Source organism: Grammomys surdaster, unplaced genomic scaffold, assembly GCF_004785775.1.
Source record: "Grammomys surdaster isolate TR1022 unplaced genomic scaffold, NIH_TR_1.0 126051, whole genome shotgun sequence".
In the NCBI taxonomy this organism is placed as follows: Eukaryota; Metazoa; Chordata; class Mammalia; order Rodentia; family Muridae; genus Grammomys; species Grammomys surdaster.
This window is the reverse complement of record NW_021620862.1, coordinates 690110-714088: the sequence shown is the minus strand read 5'-3', so window position 1 is coordinate 714088 and position 23979 is coordinate 690110. Positions and strand designations below refer to the sequence as shown.

The 23979-nt window shown below is 37.7% G+C and overlaps 1 protein-coding gene across 2 annotated transcripts in view; it reads right to left on the bottom strand.

Moving 5' to 3' along the window:
• Window positions 1–8021: 8021 nt before the first annotated feature.
• Fmn2 (formin 2) overlaps window positions 8022–23979 on the bottom strand; it is a 339367-nt gene continuing 323409 nt past the window's right edge. For both annotated transcript variants that reach the window (XM_028755264.1, XM_028755265.1), the window contains 2 exons: window positions 11102–11183; window positions 8022–9561 (listed from right to left, as the gene is read on the bottom strand). In XM_028755264.1, the coding sequence (XP_028611097.1) occupies window positions 9535–9561; window positions 11102–11183 (109 nt within the window). In that variant the 3' untranslated portion in view covers window positions 8022–9534. The remainder of the gene's footprint in view (window positions 9562–11101; window positions 11184–23979) is intronic.

Sequence of the window (23979 nt, the reverse complement as noted above, 5' to 3'; positions counted from 1 at the left end):
TGTGTGTGTGTGTGTGTGTGTGTGTGTGTGTGTGTGTGTGTGTGTGCTAAGCATTAATGTCTGGATAGTGTTATTTTGGGATTTTGCTATTCTTCTGTCCAATGATGTCTAGTTACAACAGCACAAGCTTATTGCCCAGAACTTCCTATTGTGGTAAAAATTATTTGGGGTTTCTATTCCATCTTTGATCATTCTGTTCTCAATAAAGGACACAATTTTTTATATCTATAATAGTCTCACCATCACTAGAGCTGGGCAGATAGCAACCTCTAAGCTATTTTGTCTACTTCCCTGTCATGAATTCTGGGATATAACTGCCACATTCTGCTTAGGCTGCTCTTACTTCAACTGGCCAAACTTCATAGCCATGTTCTCAGAATTTACTTCTCTATAGCATCTTTGCCTCTCTTCCTCCCTCTTCTCCCCTCGTAATTTCTGCTTCAGACCACACACTTGGGAATAGAAGCCTTGCCTACGTCTCTTCTGCCCAACTATAGGCTGTAGGCATCTTTATTCAACCAGTAGTTTAAATTAAGGAAATTGAGGATCTCCTTGTTCCTGAAGCAACAGTGTTGCGGGAGGGGGGCAGTATTTAGTATTATAATACATAGCAATAGACCAAACCTCAACATCTTCATACGAATGTACTGGTTTGGTTTTTTTGTTTTGTTTTGTTTTTTGATTGTTTTATTTCCTCAGATTTTAAATGTATTTTCTTGCTTTGGATCCATGCTTGATTTTCTAAAACTAAATCTTTTTCTCCATTTCATAGAATGGAAGTCTCTGTATTTCTGCTTCATTAATCTGGATTATAGAATCATTCCAGCATATTATCAACATCCCTTGGGCATTTTCCATAGAGCCAAATCCAGATACTGCTTTTATGCTGAGAAATATCCACTGTACAACTTAATGCCCAACTCTAGCTCTCTAACCCAGCAGCCTCAGGACCTGTCATCCACAAGGCTTCTTCCACTGGATTGCTCAGCATCTCTGTAAACTCCTCTCATTTGCCCATGTTCTGTGGCTTTTCCTAAACACAAATGTGGTTCTTCTTTGATTAAGTACTGATAACAGAACCAAGAAACTATTCTATTCCTGACTAACATGGTTAACAGATGAGTTTATTTAGGCCATGGTTATGTATATATAAATATATATATATATGAGAATGGGTGATCCTTATGTAGCTGCATCACTGAAAAACCTACTCCAGTATGGATGGTGAATAAGAAAAGTGGTATTTTGGAGCTCTCTTCCAGTGTGCACACAGCTCTACTGAAAAGTCCCTTATCCTCAGCAATTATTTGCAGCATATAATCTTGGAGAAGGGTCTCATGGGTCTTATGTATATCTGAGTTTCCTGAGTATCTTGTTTTGTAGGTTTCCAGGTTTCATCAATAGGGGTAGGAACCCTTGACTTTATTAAAGTTGCTGCCCACATGAGGCAGGGCTCTGACAGGAGGAAAACCCCAGCCCCAAACTCAAGGCCAGAGGGAAAAAAATGAATGAACACTCCTTGTTGAATAAAATTTATAGCCACATCCATGAACGTAGGAAGCATCAGGTAATGATCTATAAGGATCACTGTTTAACCTGAAATAGACAAACTTTTGACCGCTTTTCCTTGATTGGTCCCATTCCCCACTTTATTTGAAAATTCACACTCAGACAATCAGTATCCAGCAGGTCCTTAATAAATTTGAGGATCTTGAGGCTTCAGTGTGGAGAAAATGCTGAGATCTGGGCAGAGGAGGAAGATAAGAAAGATGGCTTTCAAGATTTGCCACAATAGAGTTGGTGGAAGCTCTTCCACTTTAGGCTAGAGATGGGAGCCCCGAGGCCCCTGAGGTCCTGAGTCCCCGACTGGTCTTGAGCAAGGATGATACAGGTTCCTGTGGCTATTTGGTCTAGAGTGAGAATGAGAAAATTTTCTTTTATTTGAAGGAAATACAACTGGGATTTGAACTAAAGCCAGAATGGGCAAAGATATGGAAGTGGAAAGGTCATGACCAAGTCCACAAACAGAGATAAGACTTGTAGCAGGGCTTAGAGGACTGGGGGTCAAAGTAAACATGAAAAATACTTCTCACAATGATGATGAAGAAGAAATTGGAGGAAATGAGCAACATTCCTCAGGAAGCCTGTCTATATGGGGCCTGATGTAAACAGTCAGCCCACACCTCAGCAGCTCCCTCATTAGCACAAACTGCCTGTCATGCATAGCTGCTCCTACAGAAAATTCCAGCTCTTCAGCTTCCTAGTGGCAACTGTCTTTTCTTCTTCCAGTGCTACCTTTGTGTGTGTGAATGCATGGTGATGTTTCTACTCTGGCTCCAAAGCATAGGTCAGAAGGAAACTTGTAAGAGTAGGTTCTTTCCTTTCACCTCTGGGTTCTGGAGATGACTTACATCATCAGGCTCGTTTGGTAGCAAAGCCTTGTCTAAGCCTGAAAGGATATTCTCATCTTTCTTGGGCAGGAGATCTGATAGGGTTGCTCTACTGATGTGGACCAAGGTAAATGACCTTCAATGTATTTTCTCCTTGGCTAAACATAATGGACCAGATGAATGTGCTTGATATTGGAAATGAGATGTTACCAATACTAATTATAAACCCTTCAATAATGACTTATTCTTCAAACTGTGCCAAATCCAAAGAATCCAAGGAATAACAGATTACAGCAACAGCAACAACAGTCTCTGTTCCTTTTCTTTTTTTAAGTATCAGCTTTGTTCTTGCAGGATCAGTAAATGTTGCTGATTTTCTTCATCAGTGAATTCAAATTGTCCTGATGGTATTTTAGTTGGATTGCATAAAATCCACATAGTTCTTTAAGGATCGCTGACATTGTTTTATCCTTTCTGTTGTTTTTTTAAAAATGGTGTGTCTCTCAATTGTTTATATATGTCATATATATATATATATATATATGTATATATATATGTATATATACATATATATATGCATAGATGACATATATAAACAATATATATATACTTTTTCCCTTGCTTCTTTGGATGGTATGTAGCTTGAACCCAGGGCTCCACGTGTGGTAGGTAACTGCTCTGCTACTTAAATGTGCCCCCCTCCAGCTGCTGATTGCCTTTTTGAGTGGGAGACTTTTCTGATTGTAATCTTACTAAATGCTGGATGAATACATAATGCTCTTGATCTCTGAACTTTAGATGTGAGCCTCATATGACATGCTATCCTTGTATTTAACTGCATTTAATTCCTGCTTTCTGGGTATGTCTTCTTCTGGTTAACAAATAGATATTACCTCTTTGCTTGTAATTCTATACTTTTAAATTTGTTCTCATTACCAGAAGAGTGATAAATCCTTATATTTGCTTTTTATAGTGCCAGGTCTAGGGTCTTAGTCATGCTAGGTAAGGGCTCTACCATTTACTGTACCACAGTCCTAGGAGAAGCATTATTAATGCCTTTGCATTATACCCCAGCTGACTTTACCTTCAGGCATTCAATCATTTAAGGATGTGGTCATAATATTCATTTTCTTCAAAAGCTATGCCATTTACTTGATTTTTTTCAGTTCATTTAATTTTCTCACATATGTACATTATTCATATACATGTTTTATAACATGTATGTAAGTCTTCATAAAATCACTTCAATTTCCAAAAATAATCTTTGCATCTTCAAGCTCTTCCTAATGTTCACTCACATTGTAGTATTTTAATTATTATTCATAAATGAGTTAGTCCACAGTATTCCTTTTGAATAATATTGGTTTGTTGGTTTAGAGCAGTGCATTTACATACACTGGTTATTTGTTGTTAGTGTAGACTGTGGAGTGAGTTATGCCTCTCTCTGTCTGTCTGTCTGTCTGTCTGTCTGTCTGTCTCTTCCTCTCTCTCTCTCTCTCTCTCTCTCTCTCTCTCTGTGTGTGTGTGTGTGTGTGTGTGTGTGTGTGTGTGAGAGAGAGAGAGAGAGAGAGAGAGAGAGAGAGAGAGAGAGAGAGAGAGAGAGATTGGAGGCTAGCTTTGAGCTAGCTCTCTCTGTAGCAAAGGAAGACTTTGAACTTTGAACTTACTCTCCTATGTCTACCTCCCAAGTACTGGAAAATAGGTGAGCCCTGCCACACAGGATTAATGAATTGTTAAAGATGGAATTCAGAATTTCCAGTATGTCAGATACTCTGTTACCAAGTTAGACACACTCTTTCTTGCCAATGCTTTGCTAGCAAATCCTTCCTATGAGGCCAGAGTTCAGGTACTAGATAGTGTTCTATATCTCCTGTCTGTAAGTACACCATAGCATCAGTAATAGCAGTTTCTAGTACATATTAACAGCCCAGCACTTAGAGAATTACACCAAGAGAATAAGGCAAGATTTTAAAGCATGTCTGAATTAGTTTTTTGAAATTTCCTTGCCACCTTGTTATTAATCTTTTAAAACCACAAAAATGACATGCTATTGTTTACAGTCTGGAGTTAATTTACTGCTTGAGTTCCTGTGCCCTCCATGACCTCTGACATCCACATCCTCTGGTTTCCTCACTGGTACATGCCCTTTAGCAGACCTGCTTGTGAGGTTTTTGGACAGTAAACTCTTGGTTTTCAAATTCTGAAAACATTTATCTCTTTCACCAATAGTCTTGATTTGCTGTTTTCAAGTTAGCTCTTAACTATTTTATTTCTTGGTTTTAGGATAACTGTCCCTGTGTTGTAAGTGAAGTATTCTTTCTTCCTAGAGGATATGATTCAGTTTGACCTCTTTAGGTCAAATTTATTGGTATTTATTTGGCCTAACACTTGTTGCATTCTCAATGAAAGAGCATGCCATTCCTTGATCTTAGGAAACTCTCAGCCATTGTCTCTTGAAGCCCTTATCTGTATTTCCTGAAGCTTCCTTCTTTGGGGTCCTTGAGTTCCACCTCTCCTGTGTCTTCTAATGACTCTTGGGCATGACCAGCATTGTCTTTCATGAGTTCTAATCCTGAGGAATGCCTCAGCAACACCGTTCTGTGCACCTGCTGTCTCTTTACTTTTGTCCCCCTAGAATTCATTCAGCTCATGGAAATGTTTCTCTTCTATTCCATTGTTTAGCTACTTTACATTCCATCATGGGAACAAAACATAACTATTTCTTGTTTCATTTCTTCTGCAAGACTAAGTCTATTTTCCCTTATCAACACTTCCTTGTAGGCTTAGGGCCTTTGTTTATAGACCATCACTGTCCCTTTCCCTCTACTCTCCAGATCTATACCTTTTGAAACATGTTTAGTCATTTTAGGATTATTTAGAATTTCAAAACTTTAAACTCAGAGTTGTGTATTTTTTTTAAGATGTATGTATGTATGTATGTATGTATGTATGTATGTATTTAATATATGAGTGCTCTATCTGCCTGTACACCTGTGTTCCAGGTGGATACAGATCCAATTATAGATGGTTGTGAGCCACTATGTGCTTGCTGGGAATTGAACTCATGACCGATGGAAGAGCACCCAGTGCTTTTAACCACTGAGCTCTTTCTCCTGTCCTGAGTTGTGTTTTTTAAACTATAGAACATTCTTCCACATTGGTACCTACTTAACTGCCTTAATTATAAGGAATCAGCTTTGGACCCCTCCTTTTTACACTGTCATCAATTCTAAAATTTGTCTTGCATTTGTGGTTGAACAAAGGATAGCTATGTCATGTTAGGCATAACCTCACTATTGTTTGCATTTGCAAAGTAAGTATGACATAAGGAGATATTATTGTGTGTCCAGTTGACAAGGGGTGAACATATGACGAGTTTTCTTGGTTATCACTTTGAATACATCTTGGAATTAAGTAAAATTCAAGTGGCTGTGTACACCTGTTGGGGACTTTTTCTTAACTAAAACATTTGTTGTGGAAAGAGTGACTTTAATGGGATATTTTGAAGTGGGAAGGTAAACTTTTAATTCAGATCTTTTGAGGTGGGAGGATCCACTTTTAATCTGGGCCACATATTCTGGTGGAAGCCTATAGAAAAGATTTGGAAGAAGACATTTTTATCTCTTTAGCTGCTTGTTCTTGTTCCTACTCTAGCTGGCAAGACCATTCCATCACTGGCATTAGAGTATATGTATGTATATTGGTGTCTATTTTATATATGTATATTGCATCTGATACATATTGAAGGCCAGCTTCAACATTTGATTTTATGGATTTAACAACTACTGTATTTATTCTATAAGTTCATTTTCTCTCAATAACCCTGACTAATATACTAATGTCATCCTCAGTCTCTACTGTAACCCCATCCCAATAATAGTCTTTGTTCAGCCTTCCACTTGTTTGCATCCTGAAGTTTGTGTCACAGTTAACAGTTTGCATTTCTTTAATAAATACTTATTAATATCTGTAACTTTCAAGAAGCCAGAAAGACAAGCATCAGAGGATGCCCTGGAGTACATTGGCTCAAGGTGACTGAAAAACACCTAAAATGATATATAGTGAATAGTTTACTTCATTTTCTTTTGCTATAACAAAATAACATAGAGTACATACTATATAAGAAAGACAAGTTAATATCAGTAGGATCCTAGAGCTTGGGGAGTCCATGATCAACCGAATGCAAGAGTATTTCTGCTGCATCTGACCACGGCAGAATGTATCACAAGGCAATGAAGCATGAAATAGACTGGTGTTTGTTTATTTGCTTTCTCAATGAGAATCTACTTTATCAGTAATGACATCAATTCTTTTATAGCCCGAACACACCCCTTAGGCTCCCCTGACTCTGATGGTTTAGGTATAGAGACCCCAATATTTGAACTTTTGGGGGACTTATGAAGATCATGGGAGGTTAGAAAGAGTACTGCATAAAGGACTGAAAGTGGTTTAGTCTGACAGGAGGCTGGAATTCAGATTGGCTGAGCAAAGAGATATAATCCAAGGCAAAACCAAGAATCTGATTGCTCTTTCAGTCACAGTTAAGATTTTGGATAAATTGAGATCACATACTTTGATGTAATTACTAGACTCTTTCAGTAGGAAATGCAGATTATCAGCTTGGTAATTTTGAACAAAAATAGGTTGGATGTATAGACAAGAACTGGTGTGAAACAAATCTTTAACTGTGATAGCAATTGAAAAACATTGTAATGTTAATATTGAGTCCAAACTTGACAGGCTCTGAGATGATCTAGGAGAAAAACCTCTGAGCATGTCTTAGATGGGGCTTACCAGGGCAGAAATACCTACCCTAAATATGAGCAGCATTATTCCCTTGGCTGAGGTTCTAGACTGAATAAAAAGGAGAAAATGAGCTGAGAATAGCATCAACCCTCCCTCTCCTTCTTTGTCTCCTTCTTCTTTTGATTCATGAGTGTGAAAGCACTGTGACCAGTCACCTTATGCGTCTGCTGGCCATACCTGTATCCTTTTGAACTGTGAACCAAATCAACAACTTCTGCAAGTTGCTTTGCTCAGGTATTTCTATCAAGGTAAACAAAACAAAGCAAAACTAATACAATTGTCAAAGTTATTCATATCAGTTTTGAACTAATACTTTCATGGTCTAGGAGCAAAATGAGAACATCTTCATACCAGTCACAACTAATAGTGTTGGCAGTTGAGTCAATGAAGACACAAGGGAGAGTGAGCTATAAAGAATGATTCCTGTTCCTGAGGATGGAGGCTCTGTTTCCTGAGATAGATAACTCAGAAGACTAAAATTTGGAGGGAGAGGATGACAAACTGAATCTGGTCTTGAATATAATAAATTTAATGATATAGTATTGTATTGGAAATGGATATTAAGAAAGTAGAATGTTTGCTGGAAAGAAAACAACTGGGTGAAGAGTTAATATTTTATCAAAATTTCTGACTCAGGTAGCATGATAGACTTAAATTCCAGAATCTTGAAATGATTGATGTTTAGCTCACTTGTTTCCCATCCCTATTCCCTATAAAAGTTAAACACAATGTCTTTGTTTTTAAGTATATATATATATATATACTTAAAAAATATATACTTAAAATTATAAAACATATATGATATGCACACAGCCAACACAGAAATATTTTATTATTCATTTTATTTTCATATAAATTAACATCCTAAAAAATTGAAATAGAAACACTAAATACAGTATTGCACATAGCGATCTTTGTTAAATGCCCTATTAATTCATTGAAGAGTGGTAATGTACACATTGGAAAGACCATGGGACAGGAAAGCTAAAAAACAACAGAAGAAAATAAAATACTACTGTTTCTTTGCACTTAAAATACAAAGTAAAAGGCAAGAGATCATACTTTACATAAATACAAGTATAGCTATGATTTATAACATTATTGTTAAGTTGCTGTCCATGACTGGTTTACAATAGCAATCATTTTTTTCTCCTTTTCTAAAACCATAACTCAATGAATATTATTAGCAGCAATTGAAAAGAACAACTATTAATGTTATACAAAACCCTCTTAATCAATTATGATCTGACTGAAATATGTTCAGAAAGAGTAGGAACTTACCATTTTGTTTCCTGACATTAGAGTGAGTAAAATCCCTCCCTAGGACCCTTTAGATGAGAAACAAACACATCCTCACATCATAGCGGTAAATCACCTGGGTAACACATGGTCACAATCTAATCATGTCAAAATATGCAGACATATTTTACTTAACATGGTCTAGATAGATCTGATTCATCTATTTTTTCTATTTTTTACAATAAGTGCTTGTCAAAAAATAAATTTAACAATTTCATGAGCTTCACTTACTCAAATTTCTTGAAAATATTAGGAGAGGCTTGTGTATGTGTTAGAAAGAATGTGTGTGCACGTGTATCTATGTGTGAGTAAGAAACTATGTGGGTGTGTAAGAGAGAAAAGAGTTGTGTGTGTGTGTATATGTGTGTGTGTGTGTGTGTATGTGTGAAAGAGAGAGAGAGAGAGAGAGAGAGAGAGAGAGAGAGAGAGAGAGAGAGAGAAGTAGTACAGTGTTAGACATAAAGAGACATCTCATAATTTCATTTATCTCTGCTACAGACCAGTTTTTCATAGGGTCTCAAGGGGAAATATTATAGAGAGCAGCTTAAGCATGGGAGAGCATGGATCATGACATATAGATGGTCTTTACTTCTCAAATAGACGCTGTGTAAGCAGAAGTCAAGTAGATACAAAGAATTCACTAGGAACAACATTTACCCACAGGTAATGTGGAGTTCTGGTTGTCAGTAAAAAGAAAAAATTTTTTGTTGCAACAAGAGAGAATCTCACAAAAGAAAATCATATGTTAAGGTTCAGCATGTTCAGAATTAATGCTGACAGTGTCTCTTAGTCGTGCCACTTAGGTCTGCCACAATGCGTACAAAAAGGAAAATGTGTCTGATTCTCTGCAGGCCTAAAGCTTTTGGAATTTTAACAGAACATACAATAAATTTCAACAATCAACAAACTTTCTAGAAAACAGGAAGATTATGCAAGAGGTTCTGAGGAAAATGATCAGGTGGATGTAGCTTCCTTCCCTCCTTCAGGTGGATGTTGCGGAGGTTGCTTCAGTGACTTGTTTTCTTCTGCTGGTCACAGCTCATGTTTTCATGCTTATCTTTGCTTTCTAAAAATCAAACAAGCAGCAAACAATCTTATATACATATACATATACATATACATATACATATACATATACATATACATATGTGTGTGCGTGTGTGTGTGTGTGTGTGTGTGTCAGATGAGACTAAAAATAAAAACTGGAGTTTAGAGGAGCCCAAATAAGATTTTTATTTCTATTAAATTCTCTGGATAAATATGAAAAGATCAATTCACTCAGAAAACTTTACACACATTATATCTGATTCATCTTTAATTATTTTTTCAAATTCTCATTGAAACAAATTACCAAATACTTTTGAGAAAATCAGTTTTTGAAGTTTAGTTTATAACATATGTGAAGGAGGGACAGCATAGCCCTGTTGTTTCAGATCCCCCATGCAAAGGCATGAATACAGACTCAAAATCAATGGATTGATTTCCTGGTTGAAATGTTTTAATTCTCTTCTATCTCATAGCACCATGATCACAGTTAGCTAATAATCATTCCTCTTATTCAATATGGCTCAATTAACTTTTGATCAGAAAGCAGCATAAGACAAATTTACCATCAGATAAGTCTAATTTTGATACAGAAAACCTGATGGGAAAATAAATTTTATCTGAAGGTAGAAATATTTTCAAAACAAGGCTACTTAACCATAAGGCAGTTTGAGTTATCTGAACTGTCTATTTTACTTAGACTATGTTATATTAAATCTAATTCAAGGTGTTTCAGTTAGTGATAGAGAGATGGTTCAGCAATTAAGCCATGCAGAGTTCAGTTCCCAGAAGCTATGAGAAGTCATTCATAACCCTTGAAACATTAGTTCCAAAGGAGTCAAAGCCCTCTTCCCACCTCCTCAGGTTGTTGCTTCCATATGTACAGATCCAATGGTTAATTAAAAATAAAAACAAATCTTAAAATGCTTTTATTTGGTATCCTAAATTTTCATCTAAACAAGCACTATTTCCTTACCCTGGCAATAGGAGATTATGATACCTTCAGAACCCTCAACAAAATGTCTACAGTACCAGGAAAATTTGCCTTTATAATCAACATTTCATTCTAAGGGAATACAAGTTGGTGGTTATTTTGTTCTCTTATTTTTTATTATTTATTTATTTACTTATTTTGGTTTGTTTAGTAATGGAGGACTTGGCAGAGAAGGATTTCTAGACCATCCTTCTAGACAGATAGCCTACTTGAGAGCATGTCATTTCCTATTGAGTTTCATGTAGTAAATCTCCTATTAGTCATTCTGGGTTAAAATGCATCAGTGGCTTGTGACTCATGTATAATGAGGAAGTCCAGGCTATCCTCCTGCCCCAAGAGGTGGACACAGGCTCTCACATACGTCTTAATTCCCAAGTTTCAAATACTCAACATTGAAACTGACTCAACTACAAAGTCCAGATTGAAGACAAAATGAAAAGAAACTATTGGAATTAGAAGCTCATTATTTATCCATATACAAGATAAATATGACTGAAATATTATTGTATAAGTCTATGTATATTGCAAAGACAATCACAAGCTGAAAACAAGAATAGTCAATACTTACAATCCCAGAGTCATGTCTTGGTTTTACTTTATAGAGTGATTTTCCTTTCTTCTGCCTACACACTTCCTCAGCTTCTTTGACTCTAAGTGGGGAAGAAGACAACTTATTTAAACAGAAGCTCATGGGGGGACTACAGAAACCTACTTTATAGAAAGGGGGTAAAGAGCAACTCATTAAATATTTGAATTACTGAGAACTAAGACACACAAGAATGCCTCCAATATTTGATTTTAAAATAGAAATTGTTAGAGAAAGAGCAGTTCACTCATGTGAGGTTGTGGGTCTGAGATGGGATATATTAAATAAATATAAGAGGGATCAACTACTATATAACTCAGAAGTATTTTCATAATTAAGGATGATCATGTAAGAATTCACATGAAGATTTAAAATGACTTTGGGTTCATTTTCTCTATACCAAACTCACCTAGACATAAAAAGACATTTTGGAATAAAATTTGTGGACAGTTACAACAATTAAACTTCATCAAGTAATGGAAGCAATTATCTGTTGGAAGACAGTCAAGAGAATGACCCATGGTGAACAGTGCCTTGGGGAACTGTAAGAGAGGCTCTGTGAGAGGAAGGCAGAAAACCATACACAGATTCAGGGTATGCTGACCAGACTGAGTTCTATAGCTATCATTTGACATCCAACAATGACATCCAACAACATTAAACTTGTCTTATGAATTGAAGGGAAAGGTTTGTCACAGGAGGCACAAAGTCATATTCAAGAACAATCCAGGGAAAAAATACACTTGAGATAAAAGGTCTTCTACTTTTTTTCCTGGGAGCCTCTTTCACAGTTCCCTGAGGCACTGCTCACAATGGGTCATTCTTTGACCATAATTATCATTTAATTGATAAGATAGATAGATAGATAGATAGATAGATAGATAGATAGATAGATAGATAAAATAACTACACAGTGGCTACCCCTTTCGCACTGGTTTAGGAGATAGGGACTTACAAAGAAACCAAGTTGTCCTGGAATCTGAAATTTTGCTGCAATCTCCTAAGAGCTGGAATTTCAAGGATGTGCTACCATTGCCAGTAGAACTTTTAACATGTCAAGTTTTTTTTTGAATATATGTTCCAAAGAAAAACTGTGTCCATCAGAGGCATCACTTAAAAGAAAGTGCTGTTTAAAGATTAATTCTGCATTAACTGGCCTCACTATTGAATGCTGGCAATGTCCTATTACCTCTAACCTTGGGTACCCTTAAATAATAAAAAGACAGAACACAAAAGTATTACATTATGATTACAGAGAAGTCCTTCCAAGGCTGTATAGTACTACACTAAAACATTTCTTTACATTTTTTTTTTGTATATGATAGCAAATTACAACTGCCTTTGTTAATGAAATAGAAATAAACCTTTAAGGTAAGATTCTATTAATAGAAAAACAGGGCACAGCAAGAAAGAACGTGATCTACCAGATTCATTTATTTTTTACTCATGATATTTCCTTAAAAATAGAATTATTTAAACATGAAGTGTATCAGAAGAATCTGAACCTTAAGAAAAATATACCTTATGGTGATTAAATTTTTTGAAAGAAAAAACCTAGTTCTTAAATATGTTTCTTGGGCTCTGTAACAAAAGAGCTAATGACAGAATTTATCTCCTGTGTAATTGATTCAACCTCTCTTAAACAATAGAAGACCCACTGATCCAGGGAGGCGTCTCAAGCATGATGTGAAAGTAATTCCTTTAGATACAACATCTAAACGCTGTTTTCATAGTCAGTAATTCCAGAAACTCAGGACAGTTTAGACATTGCATTGTTACCACATTTATTACTTCCTCCCCCCAAGCTATAAATTCCCTTTAATCCCCCCCTAAACATTTGAAGACAAAAACATCTTCTCTATAACAAACTAAGGATTTTAAAGTCACCATCTTCCTCTGAAATAGCTGCCAGTAAATTTAAGCTTGAAGTATTTGGATAGGGAATTAAGGGACCTTTCTTTTTTTTTTTCTTTTTTCTTTTTTCTTTTTTTTTGTTAGCACTTAACCAAAATCCAGTAGATCCCCCTTTTAAATTTGCTTGGAGTTCTTCAAAACATTTCTTAACAAAAAAATAAATAAAAATAAAAACCTTCACAAGTATTTAGATCCCAGAAGCATCCTGGTGTTTGCCCTGCTCTATTTGCAGCAGTTTTAGAACATATCTTGGTTAGGATCACAGGAAGCTGATTTTAATACAAACATATTTAATTTTACATGAAAGAAAGTCCAGCCATTCCTTATGGTAGAGTCCATGAAAACTGCGTCAAGGTGGCGTCATGGGGTCCTTTAGCTCGTTTGTTCATTTGGCAAACATTTCTGGAGCATCAACTCCAAGTCAGAATCTGGTGCAGCTCCAGTTTACAGGGACAATTCAACTGAGCATTTATAGACCAGAGGCATATAAGAGCAGAAGCCAGTAATGATACTGTGTGCTACGGACAACCCCTAGAATTTGTATAAAGTCCCAGAGGAGGCTTCTGTAATTGGTATTGGGTAATTAAAAAACCACTTGGGAAGTATGTTGAGGGTTGACTCTTGTTTTCAAATAACTAAGAAAGCTCAATTGTTCTTATTTTTGGAAAGATAAACTATTTCAGGATGAAAGAAAGGAAGGGTAGAGGAAGAGACAAGGATTACCATTCTGCACATAAAATAAACTACATAAAATGTGTAGTTTCTGCTTCTTCTACCACAAGATTTCTATGAGGTAAATGTTTCAAATATATCCTTACTCATGTCTTAGTGCCTATATGCTGGTCACTTCATCTTAGGCACCTTGAGATGTGTGCACATTGGTGAACTAGGGAGTTGGAGAACAGAGCACCAGGATAAATGGACTGTGCTTCTACTTTGAGCTTGTTCTCTGGGGAATCTGCCTTAATACAAATCTCCAGTTCCACATATATTTTCAGACTGAGTCCCTCTGAGATACAGAGAGAGGATCTGGGGAATATGATGCAGGCAGCCTGTGGGCACCACTTTGAGAAACAGTGCTCTCTAAAAACTCTGCCTAGACTTCTTTCACAGGACAGTAATCCCTCCTCAGCCCTCTTATTCAGCAGAAGACCAGTAAACATGTTCACATCCATTCTTTTTTTTTCTGTTGAGTTTTTCTTTATAAATTAATGAGTTAATTAATTTTTTACTTATTCACTTTACATCCTGCTCACTGATACCTTCCTGGCAGCCCCCTCCCACAATTCTTCCCCCATACTCCCTCTTCTAGTCCTCTGAGCAGGTGAGGCCCCTGGACATTCCCTCCCAACCCTGGCACCTCAAATCTCTGTGAGACTAGGCGCTTCCTCTCCCACTGAGGCCAGACAAGGAAGCCAAGCTACTAGAACTGCAACTGCTGAGCTGAGTTCCTTCTGCTCTTTCTACATGCCAACTGCACTTAACATAACTCTCTAGCAAGATGTCTTTCCCTTCACACTTGAAACTGCATAAAAGAATGTATCCCTGGAGTTCAAAATTACAATAAAATTGAAAAAAATGAATGAAAGAAAGGAAAGAAGGAAGAAAGGAGAAAGAAAACAGAAACAAAGAAACTTCAGAGCTCAGATTTACTGACAGAGTTGGGAGAGAGAGAGAGAGAGAGAGAGAGAGAGAGAGAGAGAGAGAGAGGGAGGGAGAAGGAGAGAGACACAGGGGGAGGGAAGGAAGGAGGGAGAGAGAGAGAGGAAGGAGGGGAGAGTGAGGAATCAAGGAAGGATGAATCGAGGATGTACCTCAGTTGATAAAGTGCTAGTGTAGCATTCACAAAGTCTGATCCTCACCACGAGGCACAGTGGTACACACCTACAATCTCAGCACTTGGGAACTAGAGGCAGAACGATCCAAAATTCAAGGTCTTTCTAAACCGTGTATTTGGTCAACCTGTGATATATGACAGCTGTCTCATCAGAAAGTAAAAACAAGAGAAATGCAAGAGGAAGCAAAAAGGACAAAAGAGAGAGAGATCAATGCAAGGAGAGACAGAACAAAGAAAGCCAGGGAAGAAGTTGGTGAGGAGAGGCCCAAGCTAGCTCTCAAGATCAGCATCTTCCCAACTGAGCTATCTTTACAGATTTTGTCACCTGTCACTTGAGGTCTAGTGTAGAAGTTCTATAGGCCATTTACATCCTCCTCACTCTGGTTCCTTTCCCTCACTCAGTGAAGTCAAACATTTCCAAAATGAGTAGCAAGTTGGGATCCATCCTATGTACAGGCACCAAACTCTGACACTATTTCTGATGCCATGTTGTGCTTGCAAATAGGAGCCTAGCATGGCTGTCCTCTGAGAGGCTCTACCAGCAGCTGACTGAAACAGATGCAAATACTTACATCTAACCACTGGGCTGAGGTTGGGGACCCCTATGGAAAAGTTAGTGGAAGGATTTAAGGAGTGGAAGAGGATGGCAACCCCATGGGAAGAATAACAGTATCAACTAAACTGGACCTCTGGGAGCTCCAAGAGATTAAGCTACCAACCAAAGAGCATATATGGGCTTGTCCATGGCCCCTTAGGATATATGCAGCACAGGACTGCCTTGTCTGGCCTCCGTGGGAGAGAATGCGCCTAATCCAGTAGAGACTTGCTGCCCCAAGAAAGGAAGATGCTGGGGGCCAGTGAGGTGGTGGTGGATGGGTGTGTGAGGGGAGGTGAGGGGAGCATCCTCTCAGAGGCAAAGGGGAGAGGGGATGGGTTGAAGAACTCTAGGAGGGGGGACTGCGAAGTGGGGCAGCATTTGGAATGCAAATAAAATAATTTAATAAAAAAGCAAGTCACTAAATAAGTCAATAAATCAGCAAAAAAAAGTTGCAAAGAGGAAATGACATTCCAAGCAATAAACTAAAACCAGCAATTTTTAATACTCCATTCAACATTGTAATAATTTGGAATGGGGCAAAGAAATAGAACGAGAGACAGCACTTGGTTTACCAAAGGCCAACGCCAAGAACAGAGAAGGTACACGGAGAACACTGGCTAGAGTGAAGGTACTGGTCTCAAGTTCCTCTTTATTGAAATGGGATAAGAGTATGGATGAGTCTATGAATTTTGTGAAGAGGCACCAATAGTTCTATGCATGACTAATGAACATATATTCTTTTAAATGTAGTTATATTAACAGAAATCGGAATATGAACTGCATGTACAATAGTTAATTGAGATTCTGCCTTCTTAATGAACTAAAAAGGGAAGTAAAGATGTTAGTATTGCATCCGAGATTGGCTGGCTCATTTTAACCATCAGGGCACTGCATCAACAGTGTAGATAATAGAAAGAAAATGTATGCAAATCAAATCATAGGAAAAAGAAAGTCCTCATTCATCATTTTTAGTGATTTAAAAAAACAACACAAGAAGCAGAGATCAGAAAACAGGAAATAAAGCATTATCTTTGAAGAGGAAGAAGGGATATTAGATGGTAGATAATGGCTATAAAATTTAATGTTAACATTTTCTGTAATTGCTGTCTATGAAGCTTCAGAAACAAAGAAAAGTACGCATCTCTGCAAAAATCTCCAAAGTGCATGTTTATTTATTGACAAGAGGACCAGGAGGTGTCACAGAAGAGGTGGTGTTCTCTATCTTTTAAAAGAACAGTTGATAATGGCCAGTGATCAAAAGGTGTATGGAATCATGTGGGGCAAAGGCAAAGTGATTAATATAAGCAAAACGAGTTTTGCAAAAAGAGGCAAAGGAGGGAGAGTGGGAGAAAGAGGTAGAAGAGGGGGAGAGGTGTTTGTATGCATGGATATTTATGATACACACACACTCACATACACACACATGTGCATGTGCACATGCAGGTGTATGAGGTGAGGGTTGGTGCTCACTGCATCGTGTGTCCAATCATGCATGTGTGTGATGGCCAGAGGTTGACTTCAGATAGCCACCTTTTGTTTTGAGAGACAGAGTCTATCGCTGAATATGAAGCTTATAGATTCAGCCAGGGCTGGCCAATGAGCTTCAGCTATCTGCTATGGTGCCATGAAGACCACCAGATAGGAGAGGCAATAGTGATTTTGTTGAAGAATAGATTCTACTAACTGTAGATGTAATGGTTTTTAGCTTCCACAAAACCTACTACCATAATTGTAACCAAAAATCATAAACAAGGCTGCCTCAGGATAGTAATGAAAAAACATATTCTGAGGAACATTATACAAAGATCTATAATTACAAACCCATAGCTGGAATTTACCTATAAACTCCTACTCAAAGTTTAACATCTCAAAAATAAAATTGTGAATATTTTTTGAACTGGGGCGGTATACTTTCTACACATGTATATAGAATTTGCTTTTTTTTTTCTCACAGAGTATGTGGGTGGCTGTTGCTTCATTTGGGTTTAGTGTATTAAGCTTAAAAGTTACTACACAAAAAACTGATTTGAGCCCAGGAGATGGGAACAATTTTAAAGTTTACAATATCATAAAAAAGACATATGTGAGTAGGAAAATATGGATGTAGTTCTTATAGGATTTGTTAACATCAGTTTTAAATTTTCATCATTTTTATACAAATAAAAACTCTTAAAACTATGTCTGTAACAAAACTGGATTCATTAAGTGTTTGCTAAACATAGGGAATGGCTTTTCATTTCTGTTATAATAAAGATGCTTTTCCTACCCTTGAACCATCCCTGGCCCCAGACCCATTTATTGTCAGGCAAATATATACAAAATGTTCAGTGTAGTTAAGTTTAAAACAGTCTGTAAGAAGAATAGGGAGATAGACTCAGATACAGAGAGAAAGGAGAAGCCAGACATCCCTGTAGCCTGTAGACAGAACAACTGCTATCCACCTCCTAAAGGAAAGGCCATTCTGGCCACAATCTTATCAGGAAAAGACACACTGTCATCCTTCAACAGGATGGTAAAGGCAGCTGCTTTCCCTTGGCTAAACATTAATAATTTGGTCTACACAAATATCTGTGGCAGACAGTCACGTCTCACTGGCTCCAGTTCAGCTTTCTGGGCATCAGCGTCTTCACTTTGGGAGTCAGGAGGTTTGTATGTGGGAGAGGTGTAGGTTGAGTCTGGGGCAGGTACTTCACAGCTTTAAGATTCCCTTCATAAAGATATAGACCTAGCAGGAAAGTGCCGTTCCTGCCACATCAGAATGCGCGTTACCAAAATATAACACCATCAGGTCTGCCTACACATTATTAATTTTTCAACCTACAAAATGGGAACAGAGAGGCAGAGATCTTAAACAATGGAAGGAATGGGTTAAGACTCCTGGGATTCTTTCCAGGTAGATCTAAAAACGGAGCTAGCTGTCCTGTGGAATTAAAGGTGATTTAAGCAAGTTTATTCTGCCTTATCTCCTATGCAACCCAAATGATCTGTAACTCACCCATAGAAACCATAAAAGTCTGGGAAATAATATAAATAACCATCCCAAAGTGGTTATCATGACCAGCAGGAGACCAAGTGGCAGCTTTCCCACAGCACCCATTTCTGAGTCCCATACTGATTATTTTTCAGCTTGTCAGAGAAAACACTGCATTGGCCCCTTCCAGTGTTTACAGAAAACAGCAAGAATGAGCTCAAGCAGATTAGAACAGGAAGAAAACCAGGTTTTGAATACACTCTTGTACTAGCCAGAGTCTAGGTGCTGTGGCTGAGGCACATGAGACAGTGGGCACAGAAGGGTATCCTGCTTCAGGTCCTGAGGCTCCTGACCCCAGGACAGAGGAGCTGGGTTAATACTGAGGCACAGGTCATAGTTGGTCCACCTCCTCCCAAAGCACTATCTCTATTTCTATCCACAATGGGAGCTGCCTTCTGAGAAAACCTCCATCTCCAAACCTGACTCCTGACAGTTGGATAGGTGGGCTCAGTGCTATTCTACACAAAACTACACTTGGATTTTCCCAAACACAAAGACAATTAACAGAAATGACTATTGCCAGCAGTTCCTGAGAGTATTTCTGTGAGGGCCTATACAGGTGAAACCAGATAAAAGGAAAACTTATTTTCCTACTTTTAATTGTGTGCATATGTGTATAAGTGTGCATACATATGTGTGTTCAAGTAGAGCCCATGTACTGACTTAAAATGTCTTCCTCTATTGTGCTATCTCTTATTTGGGGAGATGGGGCTCTCACTGAACTTGGAGCTCACCACTTCAACTAGATTGGGCCCAAGATGCTTGAAGTCCCCTCCCCCTGCCATTTACCTGTGTGTGTTACTCCCAGTGCTAGGGTTACAGACACTTAACATCAACTTTAGCTTCTAACATTCATGCTGGAGATACAGACTCAGGTCCTCAAGTTTGTGTAGAGAATATTTCACTCAAAACACCATTTCTTCAGCCTTAGGGCAATTTATTCATAAGAAAGCAAACTAAGTCAATTGAATTAATTCCCTATAACTGGTTCTCTTTGATGACCATAACATTCAGAATAGCATATTTTTGGATAAATTGTCCCATCTACTTTATCACCTCAGGATCTTCTCCACAGTGTTGTGATGGCTACAGGTAAGAAAAATGGATTGGGGTTGCTGTGTGATCACTTAGAAACAAAACAAAAATACACTTAGAGAAGTGACTGTCTACATTATTCTTCTATTTGTTCAGCAGGCTTTCTGTGCTAGCTGGAGAATTAACCATTCTCTCTCACCTGCTCCAGCATCCTCATTTACTCTGAAATGGTGATTAAATCCCCCTTTTGTTGCAGTCTTTAGGGAGTGTCTGAGAGTTTCCAATTTTGTGTGTGTTCCTTAACCTCCTTGACTGCTCTCACTGGCTATGTGTTTCCTTGTGAACTATATTGTCCCTAGGACTATACCTGACTACAGAGTTGTTCATAGGAAACCTCTGTTATAAAATTCCACTTGTCCTTTTAAGCCTTTTCTTTGCTTCTAAACCTTACCCTTTGCTTTGACATTGAACACATTCTCTGGGTTCTCAGGGGACAGTTCTCTGCTTAACCACCGGGCTTTCCTTAAGAGCGTAGCTATTATTCACAGCCACCATCCAGCTCCCAGATCGACAGAATCTTGTCTCTCCCCTTCCTCACTGTGCTCCATGTACAAGCTTGTCTATTAATTATTATTCCTCAGTAGAGACTTTAAAAGTCTACCATGGTTTTTAATTGCCTGTAGGTTAGGCCCCTACTATCACGTGGATTATTGCCTCATGGTGAAGAATGGCTTCCACGCTCGCCTAACTTACCTTTTCACAAATAAGAGAATGAATTGTCTCAAACACAGCCTTTTTTTCAATTTTTTTTTCTTAAAAAGTAAATTCTCTGTACTGAGAGTGTCAAGGCTGCTGATAGTCTAGCTCCAAGAAAATTTATTTTCTTTATTCTTGACATTGCTTCCTGGTGTCCACCAGTATAGAACACCCCATGCCCAAACTCTGAGGAAGAATCTTGATTAAATGTGTCCCCTGAATATCACCATATTCATATTGTCTCCCCCAACTCTCTCTCCCTCCCTCCCCTTCTCTCCCTCCCCCCTACCCCCTCTCTTTCTCCCTTCCTCCCTCTCTCCCTCCTCTCTCCCTCCTTCCCTCTCTCCCTCCTCCCTCCCTCCCTCCCTCCCTCCCCCCCTCTCTCTCCCTCCCTCCCCCCCTCCCCTTTGCTCTCCTTTCAGAGTAAGCTTAAACCATTTTTGCTAAGGAAATGCCTCTGGGTATGCTTATGGATGAAAGGTGCTTTTATATTTGATTTAGTGCAGATTCTACTTCAAATCAAGGACCATGGCTATTTATTTACTGCTTGACAAATAGCAAGTTTCTTGAGTTGAATAATCACAGATAGTCATTTTTAAGTTCCCATAGCACAAGGTGAACCCTCACACTGGTCACTGTTCCCTTGACACTTGAAAAATAACTGATTTGATGTGTTACCCATAATTAACAGTGGAAGTTCTGGTTACTGTTTTGACTTCTGTCTCTTGGTTTTGTGTCTCTTAGAGATTTCCTTTGACCTTATAGTCTACTGCTATAACTCTATAACATAGCTATTGATTTTGAATAGATGTGTATAGAATTCAAAGTCGTGGCATACATAGCCATAGGTATTTTTTCACCTAAGAGGGATTGACTTTGTGTTCAGGGCCTGATGGTAAGACTAAAAAGGTTCATATCAAATGACCTCAGCAACTCCTAAGTGTTGAAGGGGCTCTATTTCTATCACACATTTGAAAAATATCTCATGCAATGTTGGTGAACTAGTTATAGAAAAGATGACTCCCTGAGAAGACACTTGGATGAATTTCCGGTGGGGACAACAGGATAACTTCATACATGATTACAATACTTATTAAAACATACTGTATCTTACAACTCTTGACAAAATATATCATCAAAAGCTAAATGTTTTAAGAGAAAAGTGGAGGTGTCAATTAGCTCAGAGAAGAGTTCTGCAATTGAACACACTTTGAACCTGATAAGCAAACCTAGAGACAGAAAAGCAACCACCTCAAGGTAACAATCTCAGAAAGAGAACTATAGATGGTTTGACTGGAGAAGGGAACGTGGGTATTTCTGACTTTACTTTCTAGGAGGGCTTTTGACAAGGTTCTCTAAGGATGTAAATTGTAGTGAGGAAAATGTAAAAGTACAACTTAAAGAAAAATTCTAATGAATAATGTTTTTGTCACAATTATTCAACTTCACCTGACATAAAATTTTAAAGTTGAACCTAGGCAAGGTATTTATGAGTAGACAAATGGCAAAAAGAACCCTGAGTATATACATACAAACATACATACATACACAAACACATAATACATATATACATATATGCACACATGCATACACATACATATGCACATAGACACACATATGTATGTGTATATATATGTATACACAGATATACACATACATGCATAGACATAGACACACATATATATATGTGTATGCACATATATATATATACACACACAGATATACACATGCACAGATACAAACATACACACATTCATACACAAAACACATATACATACACAAATATACACATACACTTACTTACATAAACATACACATACACACATACATACATATACATATACATATACATACATATACACACATGCACACCTATACACATGCACACATACTTACACTTGCATTCATACACACAAATATATACACACATAATACACATACATAATACATACCTACATTCATTTACATAAACATACACATATATACATACATATACCCACACACACATATATACACACATACATATACACATATATACAGACATGCACACATATATAAATACACATATATGCATATACACATGCACACATACACTGATATACATAAATACACACATATATAGATACACCTACACACATACATACTCACATATATGCACATACATACATACACATGTGCACACATGTGACAATAATATTTAAAGATTTTATCACCATCTAAGGGTGGACATGGGAGGGGTTAGAGGGAGAGTATCTAGGAGTAGCTGAAGGAAAGAAAAAGAGAAGGGGAGGGATATAATTCTATTTTAATAAAACATTTTTTTTAAATACCCTGATGCTACGTTGCATTGGAGGAAATTGAATGTGGCACAGGTTACAACACTGAAAAATCTAGAAAGCAAATAACAGAGACATTTCTGGACTAAATGAAATCAGAGAGGGTTAGGATCTAAGACAAACACTGGAAATGCCAAGCACTCATGATATGACGAAGAGAAATACTGTTGGTCTAGGGAATAGATGAGTATTAGCCAAGCTCATGGGCAGCTGTGTGTGAAAACGAAGACCCCCGATTCTATTCCATCAAACTAGAGTGCCATTTCATATTACTCAGCATGGAAAACCGCCTATCAAGAAACCTGAAGGGCACTATTTCAAATATTTCCATAACTTCCTTTTTAATTGCAGCACTAAGGACTGAGCCCTAAGTCTCATGCATACTATGCATAGACATTCTCTGAGCTGCATCCTCAGTAATTTAAACAATTACTTCTAAAACCATTTATTTAATGTATCTGAGTGATTGACTGAATATATGTACGTGGACCAGGTCAGAAAAGGGTGCTGGATTTTTTGTGATGAGAGGTACAGATGGTTGTGAGCTACTATGTAGGTGCTGGGAATAAAACTCAGGTCTAGGACTCTTAACCACTGAACCCTCTCTATAGTCCTTCAGCCATTTTTTCTTATTTTTAAACTGGATTTTTGAGAAGACGCATTCTTGTTGTCTAGACTCAAACTTGTGATACTGGCCTCCTGAGTATGATGAATTAGAAGTGGATTACTACGTTTACCTTCACAATTTGTGATAAGCTTCACTGAGTTCTGAACTTTCTGTCCCCATGTACACAAGGATGTTTAACTTTCTCGTCCCATTTCCTATCACTCATAGTTTAATCTCTGAAAGAGGAGATATACGATATAAAAATTGGTTTGCTCTCAAGTATCTTTTAATTCCACCTGATGTTTGGATTTCCATGGCAGCCCAGTCAATGTGCCCTTTCCCTGTGGTTGTGCATGCTGAAGGGGTTTAGGTTTCTTTAAAACGTACAAACAATAGTTACTGGTATCAGAAGCATATGATAGTAAATAAAACAGATCCCGTTGCACATGATGGACAGCAAAGAGTAAAAAACTATATTTGACAGCAACGATCATCTTGCATTATAGGAAAATAATGCTGTTCACTACATCCAATACTCTTTTTTATGCTTGACAATTATAGTGTGATCACGTTATTCTCCCCTTCCCTTTCTTCTCTCCAAACTCTCCTCCTGATACCTGCACACTTGCTCTCTTTCAAATTAATTGCTTTCTTTTTCTTTCATTTTTGTTATACACACAAATGCATACATACACATACAGAGAGAGAGAGAGAGAGAGAGAGAGAGAGAGAGAGAGAGAGAGAGA